Source organism: Rhagoletis zephyria, unplaced genomic scaffold (assembly GCF_001687245.7).
Source record: "Rhagoletis zephyria isolate East Lansing unplaced genomic scaffold, Rhagoletis_zephyria_1.1 Rzeph_scaffold_00808, whole genome shotgun sequence".
NCBI classification, from domain to species: domain Eukaryota; kingdom Metazoa; phylum Arthropoda; class Insecta; order Diptera; family Tephritidae; genus Rhagoletis; species Rhagoletis zephyria.
Genome location: NW_016157892.1, coordinates 755 through 21,958, shown reverse-complemented (window position 1 = coordinate 21,958; position 21,204 = coordinate 755). Strand labels below are relative to the sequence as shown.

Genomic DNA, 21,204 nt, shown 5'->3' with positions numbered 1-21,204 from the left:
GTGGTACATCTATCACAATCTTCGCAGCTTAGTTTCGGATATATCTAAAGTAGATATTGTGGCTCCATTGCCGAAAGATTTGCCATCGAAGAAACGGAAGGCAAAAACTAGTGAAGATGTTCTCAAACCAGACGAGGAACCAGGTCCATCTTCCTCAGGATCAACACGTGAAAAGATCTCAAGGAAAACGACAACAAAGAAAATTACATAAACTACTCAGCATTATTATTTTTGGCCCATAATACGTTTTTCTAGTGTATAATCATGTCTTTATAGCTTATAATTCAATGTATTTTGTTCATTACCAATAAATTATATTTTGTCGTATTTTTACTCTTCTTTCTCTACATTTTTAGTACACTTCTAAGCAAGTTAGGATTTTCTGCTTTTCACCATGTGAAAAAGCATCTCATCTTCCATCCGAATCAACCAAAATGTGAAAATTGATTTTTTGACACCTAAGCCCCCTTTCCGTAGACCAGGTCACATATAATGATGAAGAGGCAGTGTTGGCGGACGTTAATAATGTGATCTGTTTTATGGAAAAAAATCAATTTTGAAAATATTGTCTGTGAGGCTGAAGATGAAGAATGCTGATAAACTAACAAACAAAAAAAGTATTTGTCAAAATTTAGTACACAAAATTCCCCATAGGACTCAGAGAAAACATTTTTTTTCTGTAAAAAAACATACGTACCGCCTTAACCGCAAACAGGAAGTAAGGGACATTCTTTTTTAATTTTCTTTTTGATGCAGAAATATTCCTAAAAAAAAAAAATTTTTATAAAAATTTCGCTTAGCTCTTTTCGGCGATTAGGGCTCAGTATGTATGCGTAATATGTATGCGTAATATGTATGTTTATTTTCCAGTACAATTTTTTTCGCGGAGTTTCCTGCATGCATTTTTTTTACCAAATTTTGACGAAAGCGTTATATTTGTGGGTTTTTCATCATCCTCATCCTCTCCCCATAGGTACATATATTTAATTTTAGAATAAAATCGTATGCCTAATGTACTATTCAAATGTACCTATCTATGTACATATTTACTTAAAGTAGATTAATGCGTCCTCTTGTTGCAAACACAAAAAACAATTAACTACTACATAAATTCTTGGTTAAACTAGATGCCTCTTCTACTACCACTCCCGCACCGCCTGCCTCTTCGACTACGGTGCCTTCACCAGAGTATCTAGCCTGCTTGCGCGCCTGCCCTACCACCATGGAATACAATCCTGTTTGTGGCAGCGACAGTCAGAATTACCACAATAATGCGCGTCTGGATTGTGCTGTGCGCTGCGGTCAAGGTTAGTATGGAGTGTTTAGATTTTTATTATGTGCACATATACACACATACGTACATACATATTTACGTACGAGTTCATACACACCGCTACAAAATAGCTCTGATCCAATACTTTTCGTGTAAAATCCTGTAAAAATGTCAAACAGCAAAATTACTCTCTGAAGTGAGAGTAAAAAGTGAGTAACAAAAAAAGTACGGGAACAAAAAAAAACATTGTTCCTGTAAAAACGTGAACTAGTGATCGCTTGACACTTTTCATGATTTTACTAGAAGAAGAAAATCTTCTAACTTCATTCTCTACACAACTCTCCAAAAATCGCTCTAATTTACAGGATTTTGGAGGATTGGAGTACGGGATCACTTTTCCTGTAACTTCCTGCAAGTTCGTGTAAAAACCTGTAAGTTCGTGGAGTACTGGATCAGAGCTTATGAATGGTTTAGGGGAATTTTTATTTATTTTTTAAAATTAATTTTAATTATTTTTTTACAAAGGCATAGCTCATTGTCTAACAAAAGCTGTTTAAATCCAAATACATGTACTTTGTACAAAAATTAGAAAAATTTATAGAAAAAAAAGGTTTTTAAACTATGTTTTATGAATCTGGGAGAAGAAATGCAGTAGCCCATTGAATTTGAAAATAAAGTGTAAGTGGATTTTTTCCTGTTGACGATGTTGCGCATTTTTTCCAATATATTCGTGTGTATGTATGTACATAAAATAAAATGCGAACCTTCGTTATATAGAAGAAAATGCTCAAAACCGCCAACAAAAAAAAAAAAAAAAAAAATCTATGGCATTTTGTAGGCCCTTTTAACTTGCACTTTGCTTTCAAAGTTGAATGGGCTATAAAAATACCTAATCAAAATAAAAAAAAAATAGTTTTTGCAAATTTATTGAATTTTCCTAATTTTTGTACAAAGTTTGAAATTTGGATTTATTGGAATTTTGCTACTTTGTTTCTAACTATGTATTTCTATTGAAGCATACGCAAATTTGCTTAGTTCAAAGTAGTCACAGAAAATCTGAAAAGTTCCAAATAATTTTAGCTTAAAATATGCGAAATTTCGCTTTAAAATTTTTGCCAAACAAAAGCTGGAATACAAAAAATTTAAAAGGTCTTTTGCTCTCTCTCCTGTAAAATTTGAAACTGTTCACTCTAAGCTAGCGGTTTATTAGAAAAAAAGTTAGTGGTTTACACTAGGCATTAAATGAGACAAATTTTAATTTAATTAAGAAAAATTGTAATTAAATTTCATTACCATTATTCGTCATTTCAATGCCTACTGGAAATTCGGCATTATATTATTTGTACCAATTCTTTTTTACATTGCTTCCTTTTTGTTTCATTTTCAGATGTTGTTTTTGTACGATTGGGCACCTGTAATGCATTATAAACAAGATTACAAACCCGGTATTTAGTCAATAATAAAAAATTTATTTGCTTATTTTTAAGTTATAAAATTTCAAAAAAAAAATTCAATTAACATTTGCGTTTGTGTTTACTTCTGTTGAACTTCGCCTTTCGTTCAAATGCACCGGTTTTTTTTTATTATTTTTATTGATTTACTCAAAAATGTTTACCAAGAAATTCACACATATCGATTCAAATTACAAATACAAACAGTTATTAAAAAGTCCATTTTCCGGGGTTATCAGATGCTACTTGCTGCAAAAAAGTAAGCTTGCATTTTTAATTTATTGCTTCCCGTAAAATCAAGCGCCATTGAACTTTAAAAGAGCGTGTAATAATCAAAATGTGCGTTGAAATACATACGTACATACTAAGCTATGTAATAAGAAATATATTTGGCGCTCATATTTTTGCTAAGTGTTTGGCCGAGCTTCTCCCTCCATTTGCAGTATGCGTCTTGATGACTTTATAACTCGAATGGATTTTATGTGATAAGCTTTTTAGAAAAAACTTTTCGGATCAGGGATCGAAGATTGGTCCCATCGTGTGGAAGTTTGCACATCTAAGAACTCGGCCACTGGGGTCGTGTTACCAATGCTGATTTTCAAAGAAACGAAGTGCCAAAGTTGCACGAAACACTTTTGGAACGTTCTGGTACGGGAAGACCAAAAGTTTGTGCTTATAGCTAAGGTCGAATGAAACGGAAGCTCTCCAGCGCAAACACTGAACGTCTCGTGATTCCAGTGGTAAACATACAGCCGAGCGAATAGCGTCGGTTGAGACTGCTGTGAACGGAAACAGGGCCAGATTTACGGCCTTCGATAGCCTTCAAGTGCATTACCAGAATAAAAATCTCTCAAGCAGCAAACCATCGTCAGACGTCAGGAGAATAAGGAGGAACTCGTGTATCTGTAAGTAGATATTATTCGGGCGAAGTGAATAATTTCGTATTTCGATATCGAATCATATGGCAGGTGGCCGAGAGCTAAAGAGCAGTGAAGGTAACTTTAATAACCGCCTAAGAAAGGTTCAAATCGCTTGGGGCCTGGACTCGATACTTTATTGTGATAACCAAAGATCACACAGGCCGCACGGATGAAAGCCGGATTTGTGTATACGAAGAAAACTGGTTACATATGTAGATAGTACGTAAGTGGCATGACGATGGTAGAACCGGGAAGATAAATAAATTTGAGATCGGTGAAATAATATTAGTCTATCCAAAAGCTTGTATGAAAGTCCTTAAAGCTTGAGATGTTTCATAACGACCCAGGAAGAGAGATGGGGGCCATCTTGGAAAATTAAAAACGTGCAGTACATATCCACGAAAACAACGTACATGTCTAAGCGAAAGAAACAAAAAAAAAAATTATATCAGAAATACATCTAGATGCTCTTAGAGCATTTCTGCATCAAAAATAAAATTTTGATTAAAAAAAATATGTGCTATTTTACCAAAAAAATAAACAATTATGGAAAGTTTTTCCTAAATTTTTTTCGGATTTGACATTGAAGTCCGAAAGCCATGATTTTCATATTTCATACTTAGTAGTCAAAAATATGAATATATATATACGGGTATTCTGAAAGCCAGGTGCCAATTAAGGCTCTTGCGGTCTTTGATGATACGCTTATTGTCAAGACAGGGAACTCTGCAGGAGTTGTCGTCACATTTGGTCTGCTACTGGAAAGATGGGCATCTGGTCAGCTGAGGGAACACTAAGCGAAACTCTTGGAATACAAGATGGCTAAGTTCCTCGGACCACAGGGAGATCGGAGGCGGTCTAAGTAGCTCCTAAAGCTAAGCAAGGCGCATTTATCGCTACTGATAGGGTTTCGAATCTTCTGTTTCTTGATATTAGTCTCTTGAGGAACTTTATTGTGGGTAGAAAAGTGATGCTACCACCAACATATAAATATGTACGTATGAAGGTAAGCATCATAGATCGATAATACTCCCTTCTTTCCCATTCCTATTTGACTCTAAACCATTTAATTGTTTCATAAACAAGTAATTTTTAAGCAAAAAACAAAACCGACTTCGATTCTTATATAAAAGTTTAAGAGTAGCGTTAATATTGGACCACCCTTGACCTACCACCTTTGCGATGAAAAAAGAATTATAAGAAATCGGTTAACGTGGTCCAAAGTTATGCGCTAACATACATACATTAAAAAAATATTCCGACGAATTGATAACCTTCCCCTTTTGTTTAAAGTCGGTTAAAAAAACAGATTTAAATACTAAGTAGTCCAAGTGCGCCTCTATTTATCATAGTTAGTTAACTTAACGTAAACTATAAGGATCACCCTAATATACATACAATCGTACCTAGTGACCCTATATTGTTGCGCATCTTAAACTCAACTTAAATGACTCATCCATATCTGAGAACCTTTTAATTGTTTTGAGCGACAAAGTAAACATCTCGCTGAGCGTAACTCAAAACTGTTTTCATTTTACAAATTATGCAAATAAAATTCGATAAAAATAGAATAGTAGAACATCATGCAAAAGATCAGTAAATGCCTTAATATACATATGCACATTAGGGTGTATCACTCGCCATACAAAAAGTACTGTTTTTCCATCGGAAATATACAAATTTATAGGATTTTAACACTTCCGCAAAAATAATCCGGAAAATATTAAGATTTACGTGGGCTGGACCGATTTGAAAATATTTTAGAGATAGGGAGCCTTTTATAAATTAAGAAAAGTGTTTAAAAATATTTTACTAAAAATTACCTCAGATTATAGAAGAGTTTAAGCATAAACGATATACATAAAAAAATTTAAAAATTTTATCAACGGAATCAAAAAGATTAGAGTTTGGAAGGTTGGAAAGTATTTTCAAATCGGTACAACTGACATACATCTTAATATTTTTCCGAAATATTTTGGCGGAAGTCTTAAAATATAATAAATTTTATAATTCCGATAGAAAAACCGCAACTTTTTTTTTTGGTGATGCACCTTAATGTACTTACATATAAGTTTATTTGTGTAATTTTAAGCCTATGAGTATTTGTAAGAGAAGAAATCATGAATCAGTAGAGAACCAGCTGTTAAAGAGGAAAGACACGATTTAGCAACAACTCAAAAAAAAAATTAAACAAATAAATAGACAACGAACAACAACGACAGTTAAAGCGGGTCAGCGAAGATTTAAAATAAGAAAAGTGATCAAAGCTGGTGTAAACAAACAAAATGAAATCGTTAAAATTGATATTTGCGCTTGGTAAGCTTTCTTCGGATTTTTTTTGTATGCTTTTCTCTAAAGAATACAGTTAATTATTTATTTTTTCTTCAATAACTACTTTTTTTGTACGCAGCCATCATTGTAACAAACAACTCACCCTTTAATGATGCCTATCCCCAGCCTGCAAATAATCCTAATGCCGAGTATGAATTGATAAGCGGTGGCGCGCAGGTTGGACCGAAGCCGTCTTTTGTGCCCATCACACGAAAACCGTTAATAATTAATACACCACCACCAACGCCAGCAAACTCGAAGACTTTTGCTTTCGATCCTCTAACCAAAACGTGGACAAAAGTCAAAAAGGATGATCCCATACCATCGGAAGATACGCTTCTATGGAACCAAAGCAATGACAAATGGCTGACCGAAACAGCCAGGCGCCTATAAAATGCAGCAATCCGCAATATGAATAATTGAAAATAATTATAAAATGAGTATTTACAAGGTCATATGCAAGTTTTATTATTGACTATATGAATTAGTATTTTAATTGAACGCCGCACNATGAGTATTTAGAAGGTCATATGCAAGTTTTATTATTGACTATATGAGTTAATATTTTGATTGAACACTGCAGATGTATTTTATGGATGAAAAAAAAGCTTGTACACACTCACGATTTTTTGTGTAGGTATACTTTTGAGTATGACTGTAGCCTAATTAATGATATACAAAATTTCATTGAAAAAATAACTAATAAATATTGCACGCTCCACTAGAAAGATATTAACATTTAACACAGTTATTGCTTTTTTATAGCCTATTTATGTAATTAAATCGATTACGTATTTTCGTTAAAACCATATTAAAGCTCGTTTTTTATTAAGAATACTGAGCAGCAGTGCCATTTCATCTTAAGACACGATACCGACGCTGATCGTCAACACTGAAAGGCTGCTTTCTGTTCAAGATGAATTTTTATTCGACACATTTCCTCAGCTGTAAAGGTCAGCTTCTTGCTAGCGCTCTCTGCGAAACTGTCCAATTTGTGACCGATCTCACGCAGTTGTTCGCGCAGAGAAAGCACTTCGGCGCGCACATCTGAAATGCCATTGACCTGACTCTTCAGTTTAACGGCCACTTCACTTTCGGCCATCAATTGATCGTGCACATTGGTAGCCGAACGTGGTCGGAGTAGGCAATCGTTTTCACGCAATGGCGTCGACATTATGTGCGACGGTTCCTTCAAGTTATTACCCACTTTTTTATTATTCACATTTATATTGTTCCTTGATGCGGAAATTGGCGTCGTCGTTTTATCAGCCGTCGTCAGCCCTACTGGTATGGCCGTAAAGCGCTTCTTTTCCTCATACTGACGCTGTAAACTCTGATTGAACATGTTGTAATTGCTTTCGAGTTTGCGTCGACGTAAACTCAAGTTGCGATCACGCCGTTCAGCTACCAGTTTGTAGATATTCAACTTGATATCCTCGGGTAACTGGTTATCGCGCGGATCGTTGGGACGCGTCACGAACAACAATTTGTTGCGGGAGGTGCGCAGTAATGCACTGCGCTTGCAAAGTTGCAGCAATTTGACGGGTGCACGTCGTAGTAGGCGAGAAAAGAATAAACTTTCTAGTCGCGAAATTAATTCTGCTTGACGCACTAATCGATCCAAGGTGGCCGATACTTGTAGACCCTGAATATCGCTGACAGCCAAGCCTACCATCAGATTGGTGAGTATAACGGTGACGAGTAGTACGAAGCAGAGAAATAGAATGTGTGAGGTGACAGGAAATTTCACTGGTGCATCGCCGTAAAATATATCTTCGAACTCTAATTCACCGGACATCATAGTGATGGCTTTGAGTAGTGACCTAAGAAAAGAGATGGTGATTTTTTTTTATTCTTAGCATTATTTCCATATAGAGAGTATTACAAAATATTTACCAAGTTATATTTTCGAAAGGTGGATAGTCGTTGAACAGCACTGAGAAGCTGAGGCAAAAGGCGATTAACAAGCAGATGTAGGCCAATAAAAATTTACAAAAATTGCCAGCAACTGGAAAATAGTAGATAATGCAAAAAGACCCAGTAAGAAATCTGGTCATGAATTTTATTAAGAACAAGTGCAAAGGTGTATATGTACATAAAAACTGCTGTACTGTGAGATCATGACAATCGGTGTCGACTTGAAGTTGAACTTTTGGCTAGGAATTTGTACTGAGATTACTGCACCTTCTGACCACACTTCTCGTGTAATAATAAAACGCATACGAAGATCAACCAGGCTTGAGCGCTTCATAAAGCTCAGTCAGTTACCGGTCGATTTCTGGAGCTAATCAGCCTAATGCCAATGGATCTCTGCCCAGACGGAGGGCCCTCTTCCCAGAACAGGTCAACAGAAGCAACAATCTCTCAGAAGATACGGCACTATCAAGCTTTCCTAAGCCTAAGGTGGCCCCAAAAAGTTTACAATGTTAAGCTCACACACCCTAGGATTTTTCTAGATTTAATAAAAAAACGTTTTTTTTTATTTATGGGGGTTTTGGACCACCCTAATGTACATACATACCGAGGGCTTATATTCAATATTCTTTATTTGCAATTTTCTTTAAATCCTCATTCCGACAATTATGTACAATGAAATTACCTAAATCGTTTGTTCCAAAGTTAAAGTAAAAAAACTAACTATCTTTTTGTTATTTCTGCGTTTTGCCGCACCATCCTTACCTTTCGTAAACATCTGCACGTAAACGCCGAATATCGGAAAACGCCCCACCAACATCATTAACTCCAACCAAACCAAAAGCACAACAATGGCTGCCACATAGGCACCGCCAACAAATTACTGGGCACTAAAATTTCAGGCGTCTAAAAAGGTAAACGAAAATTAGGTAGCACTTAAAGTAGCGTTGCGCTAATGACCCACCACACAAAGCAAGACACCGAATACAATAGCCCATTGCAACCAATTTTCCCAATATTTCGCATAACCTTGTAAGCCGTGAGCCATCTGTAATTACGAGTACAATAAATACTTTAATAAGCAACTCTACGCATCATCACGCATTATCTAGTATGTAGTTACCTGAAAAATCTCTTTGCCCATTAATATTAAATTCAGTATAATAACAAAATAGCCCACTGTGCATATATATCCAGGAGCTTCACAATTCGGATTCTTATCACAATTGCGCGCATATACACCAACAATATACATTGTGAAGAGTATTACATAGATAGCGTGATAAAAGAGGCTCATCAGAAAGAATTTACGTATACGTCGCCATTTGAGAAAAAGAAAAGTTTCACACAATGGATGCATAAGTAAACGTTTCTGTCCAACTTCGATCAACGACAACAGCAATTCAGTTTCGCCGCGTTCCAATGAAGTAGGCGGCACCAAGAGACGAAAATCCAATTTGATTTCACAATCAACGTCGCCGATTTCATGGTCGTTTACTTTAATGGAATTGTCCATTTTGGCCGTAAGTTTCGGTATAATCTCTGGCGTACGTCGTACAATGAATGACAAAGCAGATACATTACCCATCGTACGTGCTGTTATATCAGCACCATGTTCTGTGAAGTACATAAGTAGGAGAGGAGAGGAAAATATTAGTTTCGTTTAAAAATAGAAATTCAAATTATTAGTTTGCTAAATTGAATGCCAGCGGAAACTAGCTCACGTAGTAGTAGAGAAGAATGAGGTCCACTATAGAGTGGGTTACTTTAGTTATAGTAGCAGTATTTGACAGGGTTTATTTTCGGCCCCTGGATATTTTTAATGCCACAGGGATAGATAAATCTATTGCATCCCCAGTTCATCGCAACACCTCAGCGAGCAGTAGAAATTTCAGAAAAGACGCCGGGAGTATTACTCTATTGGCCACACAAGCCGTCTACCCCTCTCCCTTCTGCTTTAAAGGGCCTCAAACTCCAGAAGGAGATGTAATGATGCCACCTTTGTGAAGTTCAAGAAAGGACACAGGTCGCCTGACCAGATTCCTTGCATATGTAAGTGCGTCAAAATGCTTCTTCTGATAAAAGTTTGTCACAGCTCATCCAAAAGACATACTGCTCTTGCCCTGAAATTAAATCAGAAAATGACCTTCAAGCAGAGGGCGAGGCAAGCCTTACACTCTATAGGTACGGTGACCATCCGTACTATATTTGAAAGGGCAATCCTTTTTCCTAAAAGTCTATTTTGTCCTTTATTTCAAAACGTTTCCTTTGAAAGTACTTTCCTAGATGCGAAGTCAGAAATTAAGGCATATCTTATATTATGGCCTAGTATTTAGATACAAATTGTGAAGAAATAGCTAGGATTCTTAATCCGCTGGGAATCCTTTATGAAGTGCTTCAGACTACGTTGTCGTATTTAGGACTAGGTAGGACAGTAGCAGAGAAAATGCTCGATGCTGTTTACCATCTTTTACTGCAACTGCGGTAGAAATCATTAGAGGGAGACCTTTACACCTTCGTGTATTTCCATTGAACAATGTCCGCTGAAGAAACCAAACTCTGAACTAATGGACAGACGATCAAGCAGAACTAGAGACTCAGGTATGTTTACATTAGTTTGTGGCACACCGGTGGTTGTCTTCTCTAATAAAAACAGATCTAGGACATATGTATGTCTGTAGTTCGTTTGCAGATGGTTTTCTTGATGGCATTTGGCGCAGAATTGAACGACTTCAAATAATTTTCTTAGCCCGGCAACCCAGACTACATTATTTACGCATCGCGTGGCCGCTTAGAACCATTCGTCCTTGAATTGCTACCTTCGAAGAGGTATTGTTGTACTGTAGATATTAAATCGAAGCCTTCAGAGTATACGTTGATGGAGTATTCTACTAAAGGACAGCAGCAGCTTAGTACTAGTTATTCTGAATGGTTGTTGTTGCCGACTTTATTATTTAGCTCAGAATCATCGCTGAAAATTTAAATGGATCTAGTGTCTAGCTTTTTTCACTTCACCATTCGCTCATAACGCAGATTCTTGTCGAAAAACTTGTTATCAAAGTAGGTAGGTAAAATGCTTGTTTGCCTAGTGTCATTTACGCAAGACTGGGGTATGTGGTAAGAAGGACCGAGAGAGCGTTAGGAGCTTTGTAGTGGTTAGAGTGAACGGCCACCGTGATAAGCACTCTTTTTATTTGGCATTTAGACGTATTTTTGGTCAGCATTCTTCACCATACTGTAACTCCGAAGTCAAGAATGCGCCTTACGTCAACTGTGACAGCTGGTGCATTTTTTGTAATAAAAGTAAAGCTCGTAAAATATGAAAATATTTATAATGAATACTCTCATACTCTCTCTTGTTTTTGCTACAACGGCAAGCTTAACTAACGATAAGCCCAGGAAAGTTGTTATATAGACATGGTCGAGCCAACGAGGACTAGGTTTTAGTTGAGGGAGAGTTGTTGCCTCTAACAAATGACTGGTCGGGTGCATCCGTCGCACCGTGGAAATTTTACGACAGGTTTTGTTAAAAAAATGCCGAGAAGTCAAATTTTGGCCAATCCGTATATGTATATTTTTGTTTGGAAATACTTGGAACGGATTTTAGAAGTCTTTCTGAGCCCGAGTANTGGAAATTTTACGACAGGTTTTGTTAAAAAAATGCCGAGAAGTCAAATTTAGGCCAATCCGTATATGTATATTTTTGTTTGGAAATACTTGGAACGGATTTTAGAAGTCTTTCTGAGCCCGAGTAAAAAAAATCAGCATATGGTGAAAAGTCGGATTTGTTTTTTAAAACCAATTCAATTCGATAAAAAATTTAGTCTTTCAGCCATTTTTGAACAAAGTTCGTCGAAATTTTCCAACTGCGCGTCGGTAAGAGCGGGAAAACCGGTATTCGGAATGTATTGACCCTTTTACATAGATAGAAAAATCCCGATCTTAACCACGACACAAAGAGCGTCGGAATGGGTTTCCAGAAAGTTCGACAGCTTACGGAAGGTTTTAAGACCGGGTAGAAGTCTTACGAGAACAAGAACGAAGCAATAGGGACTGATTTCCAGATCTGGCCACACCAATCGATGATGGCCATTGTGAAATACGAAAAGAACAGTGCGGCTCAATATAACAAAGCAACCGAAGACAAAGGTCTGCCACTTGTAAAATAATATCGGGAGAAAANAAAAAAAATCAGCATATGGTGAAAAGTCGGATTTGTTTTTTAAAACCAATTCAATTCGATAAAAAATTTAGTCTTTCAGCCATTTTTGAACAAAGTTCGTCGAAATTTTCCAACTGCGCGTCGGTAAGAGCGGGAAAACTGAAATCCGGAATGTATTGACTCTTTTACATAGATAGAAAAATCCAAATCTTAACCACGGCAGAAAGAGCGTCGGAATGGGTTTCCAGAAAGTTCGACAGCTTACGGAAGATTTTAAGACCGGGTCGAATTCTACGAGAACAAGAACGAAGAAATAGGGACTGATTTCCAGATCTGGCCACACCAATAGATGATGGCCATTGTGAAATTCGAAAAGAACAGTGCGGCTCAATATAACAAAGCAACCGAAGACGAAGGTCTGCCACTTGGAAAAGAATATCGGGAGAAAAACCGGCACATACTAACTATTTGTCGATTTCAAAGACGCTTTCGAAAGCACGTTGGTGCGATGTAGTAGAGGACTTCGAAAACTTGTGAACCAGCATTAACGCTAATGAAATCTATATCAACAAGTGCTACTTTGGACTGAGTATGCAATGAGGATATGAAGTCCCCTCTCATCGTACGAATACAAGGCGATGAAGCTTGTACAATGTCAACATCCGATGAGGCGGCCCTTGGAGTATTCGAGAGAAAGATTCTGTGGAAGATTTACAGGCCTCGGTGCGTTAGCGACGACGGCATTGTGTAGCGCTGGTTAGGACTTATCGTACGAATGGAAGGAAGAGGTTGCCCTCCTCTGTGTTGGAAAGACCATATGAAGAAGGACTGGACTTTACTTGGTGTTTCTAATTAGCGCCTGTTAGCAAGAAGATTAACCGACTGGCGTGCATTGTTGGACCCGGCCAAAATCGCTAAAACGGTTACACAGTCAAATAGAAAGAAAACGATCTAAGCTCCAAAGGAAGGTAAAAATGTGGGAAAATTAGCACCTTTACCAGCTCTGACCACACCTCCGATACCTCGAGTGGTTCTAGGACCCACCATTCCCTAGGCAAAACCGTGAAATAATTTCCTTTTCATCATATTCTTCACTCGACGCTTCATGACCCGAACTTACGCCTTCGAACTCAGCTTCCGCAATAATACGATTTTGAAGTGTGCGACGATTCTTATTAGCGAATTCCCAGAGGAAAACCAGNATGTAGTAGAGGACTTCGAAAACTTGTGAACCAGCATTAACGCTAATGAAGTCCCCTCTCATCGTACGAATACAAGGCGCTGAAGCATGTCAACATCCGATGAGGCGGCCCTTGGAGTATTCGAGAGAAAGATTTCGTGGAGGATTTACAGGCCTCGGTGCGTTAGCAACGACGGCATTGTGTAGCGCTGGTTAGGACTTATCGTACGAATGGAAGAAAGAGGTAGCCCTCCTCTGTGTTGGAAAGACCATATGAAGAAGGACTGGGCTTTACTTGGTGTTTCTAATTAGCGCCTGTTAGCAAGAAGATTAACCGACTGGCGTGCAAAAATCGCTAAAACGGTTACTCAAATAGAAAGAAAACGATCTAAGCTCCAAAGAAAGGTAAAAATGTGGGAAAATTAGCACCTTTACCAGGTTGCTCTGACCACACCTCCGATACTTCGAGTGGTTCTAGGACCCACCATTCCCTAGGCAAAACCATGCGATAATTTGTAAGTTATGATAGGATGGAATGGGTTATAATGCTCTACCAACCCTGCACATCTCCGGGACTTGTTGCAACATTCGTGAGTTTCATCACTCGTGGTTTCTCCTTGCTTATCTTCCTTTTCATCATATTCTTTACTCGACGCTTCATGGACCGAACTTACGCTTTCGAACTCAGCTTCCGCAATAATGCGATTTCGAAGTGTGCGACGATTCTTATTAGCGAATTCCCAGAATTTTTATATGTGCGCGCATACCAACAACCGATTACGGCTAAAGTTTAATTATTTGCCACCTCACTGATCATGCGAAACTTACCAATAAAAGTGTACACGCAATTGCTGAACTCATTCAAGGCCGCGATATGTAGCGGTGTATAGCCAAAATTATCTGCTTTGTTGACATTGGCACCTGCCTTCAACAAGGCATTGCAACAGTCCAAACTTCGAGATTGCTTAACGATCGCAGCATGTAGAGCTGTGCGGCCATCCCTATAGACTGCATTCACATTGGCGCCATGTTTGATCAGCATGTCAACCGTTTCGATGGATTGTGATAGGCAGGCCAAGTGCAATGGGGTCTGATGGCTGGCATTACGGCAATCGACGTCAGCGCCATGTTCCAACAGCAAACGTACACATTCAACGTAATCATTCTCAGCGGCTGCAGGCGATGGATGAGGGAAAGCAACAGTTACGCGGGAAAGAAACTCGTATCATTGTTTGCTCGGATNTTTTTATATGTGCGCGCATACCAACAACCGATTACGGCTAAAGTTTAATTATTTGCCACCTCACTGATCATGCGAAACTTACCAATAAAAGTGTACACGCAATTGCTGAACTCATTCAAGGCCGCGATATGTAGCGGTGTATAGCCAAAATTATCTGCTTTGTTGACATTGGCACCCGCCTTCAACAAGGCATTGCAACAGTCCAAACTTCGAGATTGCTTAACGATCGCAGCATGTAGAGCTGTGCGGCCATCCCTGTAGATTGCATTCACATTGGCGCCATGTTTGATCAGCATGTCAACCGTTTCGATGGATTGTGATAGGCAGGCCAAGTGCAATGGGGTCTGATGGCTGGCATTACGGCAATCGACGTCAGCGCCATGTTCCAACAGCAAACGTACACATTCAACGTAATCATTCTCAGCGGCTGCAGGCGATGGATGAGGGAAAGCAACAGTTACGCGGGAAAGAAACTCGTATCATTGTTTGCTCGGATTTGTTTTGTTTTGTTTGTGTGAATTGACAGTGAAAATTTGCAGCTGCTAAACAGTGAACACAAAACATACCCAAGTGCAAGGCTGTCAATTTCCCTTCGCCGAATTGTGAGCGCACATCCGCGCCATGATTCAATAGCAATTCCACACATTTGCTGAAGCCCAGTGCGCAAGCTGTATGCAGCGGCGTTTCCGTGTAGACCTGAGATATGAAAAAATACATACATACATACGTGTTTCATTAGTAGCGAGCGCATAACTGGGAAAATTAGTGTTATGTTAATGTCGCACTATTTACCTGTGGCGTATTGGGATCCGCGCCATATTTAAGCAATATCTCCACACACTCAACCGCATNTAGGGTTAGAATATTTATTTTAGAGGCCCTTTTAATGCAGAATTTTTGTTTGAAATTTTACAAAACATTCAAACCTTGAAAACAATTTGTTTTGACCATTGCAAATATGCCATGCGAATTGGGGACCAGACTAAGTGTCTCCTCGATTTCGTGCTGATCCCAGATCATTTGATGTTGTTGTTGCCACAAGAATATCTCATGCGCCTCATCGCTAAAGACCGCATCACTATTGTTGCTACTCTCGCTGGAGATGCTACGCTTGTCGAAGAAGAGATCGTGTGTTTCATGGCTCTCCGAATTCCATTTGAGATCGTTCTCCTATGAATGTGTGAAGTGTATTTGAGTAATGAAAATTGTATGCTATTCGAAAGCAAATAGTTTTGGTAGGCACTAGATATTCGTAAAAGGATTCAATGGGAAAGCAATTGAAATCTTACAATAATGGAAAAGCGAACATTCTCCATGGTCAGTGGTGCTGAAACACGATCAATATATGTGATAAGTTTCTGTTGCAAGGCACTACACTTTCGCTGGAATTCGCTGTTGACGATTGAGTGGACCATGCGCGCGAATTGTAGCGAAAAAAAAACACTTAAAAGGATCTGTCAATTTTTATAATTTTTTATTAAATTTGCAAAAATTCACGTAGAAGCGCTCGATCACAATTGGCATGAACCAACATGGTATGGTTGGTATGGACCAACATATGTACATACACACACTTTTTTTGGTAACGAACATATGTTCCTGTTTAAATATTTACTGATCAATTCAGCTTTGATTTATGCAGATCGTTACATATGTACAAACAAATACACATATGTGTAGATGTATATCAAAATGTATGACCAAAACAAATATGCATGCATATGCCTATATAAACAAAGGATTTTCAAATGTTTGCACAATTATTTTTAATATTTTTATCAATAATTGGGTGCTGAATTAGTTCTCTTATATTCGCAATATAAACAATACAAATATGTTTGCGCTATATATGTATGACGTTTTCTCTGATCTTATTATTCCAGCCCGACACTTATTCAACCAATTTCCCGAATTTAGCGCAACCGTTCGCACCAAAGTGCTAAGAAAAACTGAGTGTTTACGCTTTTGGCCACATTTTCGAACGCCGATCTTGCATAGCCACTCAGAAACCACTTACAAATTTATACATTTGAATACTTATGTATGTGAGTACTTCTATGCACATTGTACATACTTATTACACCCGCAATGCGTTCGTGCCTTTTACTCTGACATAAATTTGGTCCAGAGAATGGCTGGAACAATAAACAATATTAGTGGGCCATTTCAAGAGAGCTACACATTTTTGGTTGGGCTGCTTATATTGCTTAGCGTCCAATTTCCTAACATCCATTATATATGTACATGTGTAGGATCGCTTGTGATAACTGAGAAATTTTCAATAAGCACTGGTCAATTTTGAACACATTTAGCCCATTTAGTTTCTCGCTAAGTGAAACCAAATCCTTCTCTTCATGGTGTTTCCATCTGCAATCTGCACCGTTATAATAAAAATCATAATTTGACCATTAAAATTGAATTTATATTTTCCTCATAAAATTTCATCGCCATATTTGGATTTTTATTTTTTTGATCATCTCATAACTGTTATTTTCAAATTTAATTTTTTGAATCATAAAGGATTTATAAAGGCTCATAAAATGTAGTCTTCATTATAACGGTTAAAAATTGAAAAATAACGATTATTTTTTTTTTATCGAGAAAAAGTAAGCAGGCGCCTCACTGTAGAAGTGAAACTTACGTTACAGATCCATTTTATCCCATAACCAATATACATACATATGTACATAGATACTTGCATCTGCCTTTGCTTAAGTTTATATTTTTTGCCTTTTTTTTATTTAGATCCACCCCTGTTCGTTGTAACTACATTTATGTTATTCTGTTTTCCTTTATCTACATTTGTAGCTTTATACTCTATCAATAACAAAATCGATAGTAACATCCAACAAAACCGATAAAAAAAATTCGAAAACAAAATCGACGACAAATTCGATAGAAAAATCGATTAAAAATATCGATAACAAAATCGATAAAAATGTCGATAACAAAATCGAAAACAATATCGATAACAAAATCGGTAAATAATCGATAGTAAAACCTATAACCAAAATCGATTAGAAAATCGATAAAATATTGGTAAAAATATTTATTAAAAAAAATTTATAAAAAATATCGATAGCAATATCGATAACAAAATCGAAAGCAATATCGATAACAAAATCGATAAATATACGATAGAAAAATCGATACATAATCGTTAGAAAAACCGACAAATAATCGATAACAAAAGCAATAAAAATGTCGATAACAAAATCGATAACAATATCGATAACAAAAATCGTTTAGAAAAACGTTAAAAACATCGATAAAAATATCGATTATTATATCGACAAGTCTCGAGAATCCCGAAAGTCTCTAAAATCCCAAAATAGTTCCCAGATTGAGTCTGTGTCTCTATATATGTATCTACATCCTTTTCCCCATAATTACCTGTATTTTAATCTTCCTCTATCTTCATCTCTACTTTTATCGGTATCCCCATCATCTTTTTCTTTATATTTATCTTTGTTTTTACTTTTATGTTTATAATTTTCTTCATCTACATACATATTCCTTTGCCCTTATATAAATAAGTAGTGTTTAAATTTACCTTGTTCTTCATTTTTGCCTTTATCTTTACGCATCTTTGATTTTGTTTTTATTTTTTCCTTTGCCTTTATCCCTTTCTTTATCTATGTTCGTACTCACCTTTACTTTCATTCTTGTATTGTTCTTTTTCAAAGTGTTATTCGTTATCCTTTTATTTGCAAGTTTTTGTTAAATTAATAACATACATTCAAGAAGCACATGTTTCCGTCCCACCCATTTCCGTTGCACTATTTCCATTGCACCATTTCTGTGTGCAATTTCCGTTGAATTTGCCAATTTACTCCCAACCAACCAACCGCCGCTAAAGCAGTTTCCGAAAAATTTAAATCTAACGATTATCAGAAAATAACGATTTTGCAATGATCTAAAACTATAAAAATCATGGTATTTACATAAGGGTTATTTTCGGTCTTTGGCTATAACCAGCTGGTAGCCATTAAATATTCCACTTTCAGGGCCTTCCCTGCATTATGTTTATAGCCACGGTTACCATTTTGATCGAATTGTAACCCTTTTTGCAGTTTTTTACACTGGTGCATAACTTTTAAATTTGGTACATTTTTGAAATCTGGTAAAATGAGATATTTATTACCTGTGCTTCCATCATATGTATATCTAGTTAATGGTCAAGCCTACATACATATGTGTAAAAGCTTCAATGCATTGTCTAGTTTAGGTTAGGCTCCATACATTGACGGTTGTGAGTGCCCTATTCAAGCGAGTGTCAGGCGGAGACATGTACCCATAACCGAGAGAGTAGTCAAGTACTTACAAGTCATTATTCTACTGAATCAATTACTATCCCTAATGAAGCCAAGGAGGTCCAAAAGTTCCATCTCCGCTTTCTCGCACAGACTGTCGAAGAAGCGTGAAGCCAAGTGTTTGAGGAGCTTCGACTGTTGACCCGGACATCGACACAGAAAGGGGTCAATTCACTCTTCCTCATCTTCATCACGTCAGCTTCTGCAGATAGTACTTATTGGTATTCGCCATCAATGAAGCATTGGTGCTATAGTATTTAGAGTGTCCTGTGGTGACACCGCTAAAGACTCTTAGGTTCTTGAGTTTCAGTACGTCCCTCGTCTTTTTCCTACAAAGTCGCGTCCATAATATCCTTGTGGTCTCACAGTCTTCCCGTTTGTTTCACAAGCCATTAGTTGCGACCACGGTGTGCTTACTAAACGGTAGTAGTACGGAGCTATCCGCTTCTTCTCATCAGCCGACTCATACCCTTCCGGGGACCTAGTGTAGATTGACGTTAATATGGGTCAGTGATGCCAGCGTAGTAAGTAAAACACTAGATGCCCTATTTATAGAGTAGATCTCTGTTTGGTAGACACTGCAATCGTTCGGTAGATGAAAGGACCGGTTGATCTGCATGTCCAAGTACAGAAGGGCACCGGTTGCTTGTTCCATCTTTACCCTCCCTCTGATATTGGCAGTCCTGCATCGAATTCTTCTCTGGTCGGGAACCTAATAGGTATTTTAGTATTGAAGTCCCAAAAAATGCGTAATGTAATAAGTGCGGGCCTCTATGCCAGCTTTAATTCCATTGAGCCGGCCCCATTTTATTTCAATCAGTGTTGCCGCATGCCAAAAATTGTTTGCCTCTCTGAGCCTGAGGGCACTCTGTGCAGAAATGCATATAGATGCTCTGGGAATGTTTCAGCGTCAAAAAGAGATTTTGAAAAAAATTTCGCTAACCTACATACATCTTTTCAACGGTTAGGGCTCGATATTTACATACATACATACTTACATACATATGTATGTACATACATTCTTTGTATGTTGTACATTTATGTAGTAAGTCCACATTGTTGTTCTAGGAGTATGTCCTAGCTCTAACAAAATCGTGCTGCCGCATAAAAAAATAGTAGAAAATATGTCGTTAACTATAAGCAGAGTGCCAACTAAAATTCAGTGGGATATTTTAAGTACAAATGCGTTAGCTATCATTTCAGCTGTTTGCTGTAAAAAAATTGCATGAAATAGGTAATTAACAAGGAGTCCAAATATGGTTTCATTTATGGAAACTCTAAAAATTATCAAAATCTTCGTTGCATGCAAATATATACGGTGTTACACATATATACGTACATACAAGGATATATGTAAATGCATGAGATACAGTTTTTCCATGATATAATCCCATTCTATATGACCTCAATTGTGTAAATTTTTTTTATTTTCATATAAATTTTTAAATTTAGTTAAAATACCGATAAATTTACACACAAATTTACAAAGAATTTAAAAATTTTTGCTTATAGAATATGTATGTATTCATTATTTTTTTATAGAAAATATTAAACTGTTCATCTGGTAACACTTTCACTTTTTCGTTCTTTATTCCGAATTTTAGGAAACGTCCAGAAAGCTACAAAAGAGCAACGAACTGCCGTTGCGAATTAACGAACTGAATACATTTTCGGGTGCAATTTTTACCAGCAAAATTCTTATACTTCTACTAATGTATTTACAAAAACACTATAACAATGCATTTTCCCTCCACAACTGGAATACACAAAGACAGTCTCCGCGCCAAGAAACAGCTGCCTTTTAAAAAGAAACCGCCCTGAATAGGTACTACTTTTTCTGCCTGAGCGGAGGAATATTCCTACTCGCTGTTCTGCCAAAGTATAAATAGAAGGCTGCAAACATGGAAATTTCACGGTTGTTGGCGAATAGACGTGCATAGTTTCTCATTATCTCGTTAATTGTTCTCCGCGCCGGACGTCCAGTAAGTGTTGTTGTTGGTCGGAATATTATTATAGTTCATCGTGTAAGTTGCTAGTGTGGAACATTTAAAAAAGTAACACTGAAGAAGTGACGTTTACTGTTTCTGTTGATTATCGTCTTCGCATTTCGCATGAAATGAAACATGAGTGTTGATGAGGAGTTCAGTGCCGTATACGGACAATATTTCCATGAAAAGGATGATGAAAACGATGATGAAAACTATGAAGAGAGCGATGATGATGAAGACGAAGTATGTGTATCTCAGGCAGAAGATGATACCGAACAAACTTTTGTTAAGATGGACCTGTATGTTGTTGATGTAAAGGAGGAGGAGCTGGTAACAAAATTTCTGTCAAAAGATTGTTGTAATAATGAATGCCATACACTGATACCACGGGAATTGATCGAGAGTACGCGGAACAATTGTCGAAACAAG

At 37.3% G+C, this 21,204-nt stretch overlaps 4 protein-coding genes and 1 long non-coding RNA gene across 5 annotated transcripts in view; 4 read left to right on the top strand and 1 right to left on the bottom strand.

Moving 5' to 3' along the window:
• The window catches only part of Kaz1-ORFB (serine protease inhibitor domain-containing protein Kaz1-ORFB), a 6,021-nt gene extending 3,250 nt beyond the window's left edge, over window positions 1–2,771 (top strand). The window contains exon 4 of the mRNA XM_017614298.1: window positions 2,661–2,771. Within this exon, the coding sequence (XP_017469787.1) occupies window positions 2,661–2,701 (41 nt within the window). The 3' untranslated portion in view covers window positions 2,702–2,771. The remainder of the gene's footprint in view (window positions 1–2,660) is intronic.
• A 2,930-nt stretch (window positions 2,772–5,701) lies between these two features.
• Window positions 5,702–6,430, top strand: LOC108361638 (uncharacterized). The gene is made up of 2 exons (XM_017614296.1): window positions 5,702–5,960; window positions 6,055–6,430. The coding sequence occupies exons 1-2, from the start codon at window positions 5,930–5,932 to the stop codon at window positions 6,366–6,368; spliced, it is 345 nt and encodes a 114-aa protein (XP_017469785.1). The 5' UTR covers window positions 5,702–5,929; the 3' UTR covers window positions 6,369–6,430.
• A 62-nt stretch (window positions 6,431–6,492) lies between these two features.
• On the bottom strand, window positions 6,493–15,996 carry LOC108361637 (transient receptor potential channel pyrexia-like). Its single transcript, XM_017614295.1, is given in 8 exon segments — window positions 6,493–7,798; window positions 7,872–7,983; window positions 8,655–8,744; window positions 8,747–8,795; window positions 8,854–8,937; window positions 9,013–9,506; window positions 15,401–15,644; window positions 15,764–15,996. Coding segments are annotated over 8 exon segments (2,136 nt in total). The 5' UTR covers window positions 15,890–15,996; the 3' UTR covers window positions 6,493–6,861.
• Window positions 9,518–12,049, top strand: LOC108361640 (uncharacterized). Its single transcript, XR_001847333.1, has 3 exons — window positions 9,518–11,183; window positions 11,738–11,740; window positions 11,771–12,049. It is a non-coding gene; the product is annotated as an uncharacterized LOC108361640 (long non-coding RNA).
• A 4,768-nt stretch (window positions 15,997–20,764) lies between the features above and the next one.
• The window catches only part of LOC108361645 (FK506-binding protein 3-like), a gene marked incomplete at its 3' end in the record, with an annotated part of 743 nt that continues 303 nt past the window's right edge, over window positions 20,765–21,204 (top strand). Inside the window, exon 1 of the mRNA XM_017614317.1 lies at window positions 20,765–21,204. Coding sequence (XP_017469806.1) covers window positions 20,911–21,204 — 294 coding nt within the window.

What these genes read in the sequence shown, in the direction of transcription:
- LOC108361638 (XM_017614296.1), top strand. Translation starts at nt 5,930, where the DNA reads ATGAAATCGTTAAAATTGATATTTGCGCTTG. An exon ending in AAAATTGATATTTGCGCTTG is followed by an intron (nt 5,961 to 6,054) that starts GTAAGCTTTCTT and finishes TTTTGTACGCAG; the next exon opens with CCATCATTGTAACAAACAAC.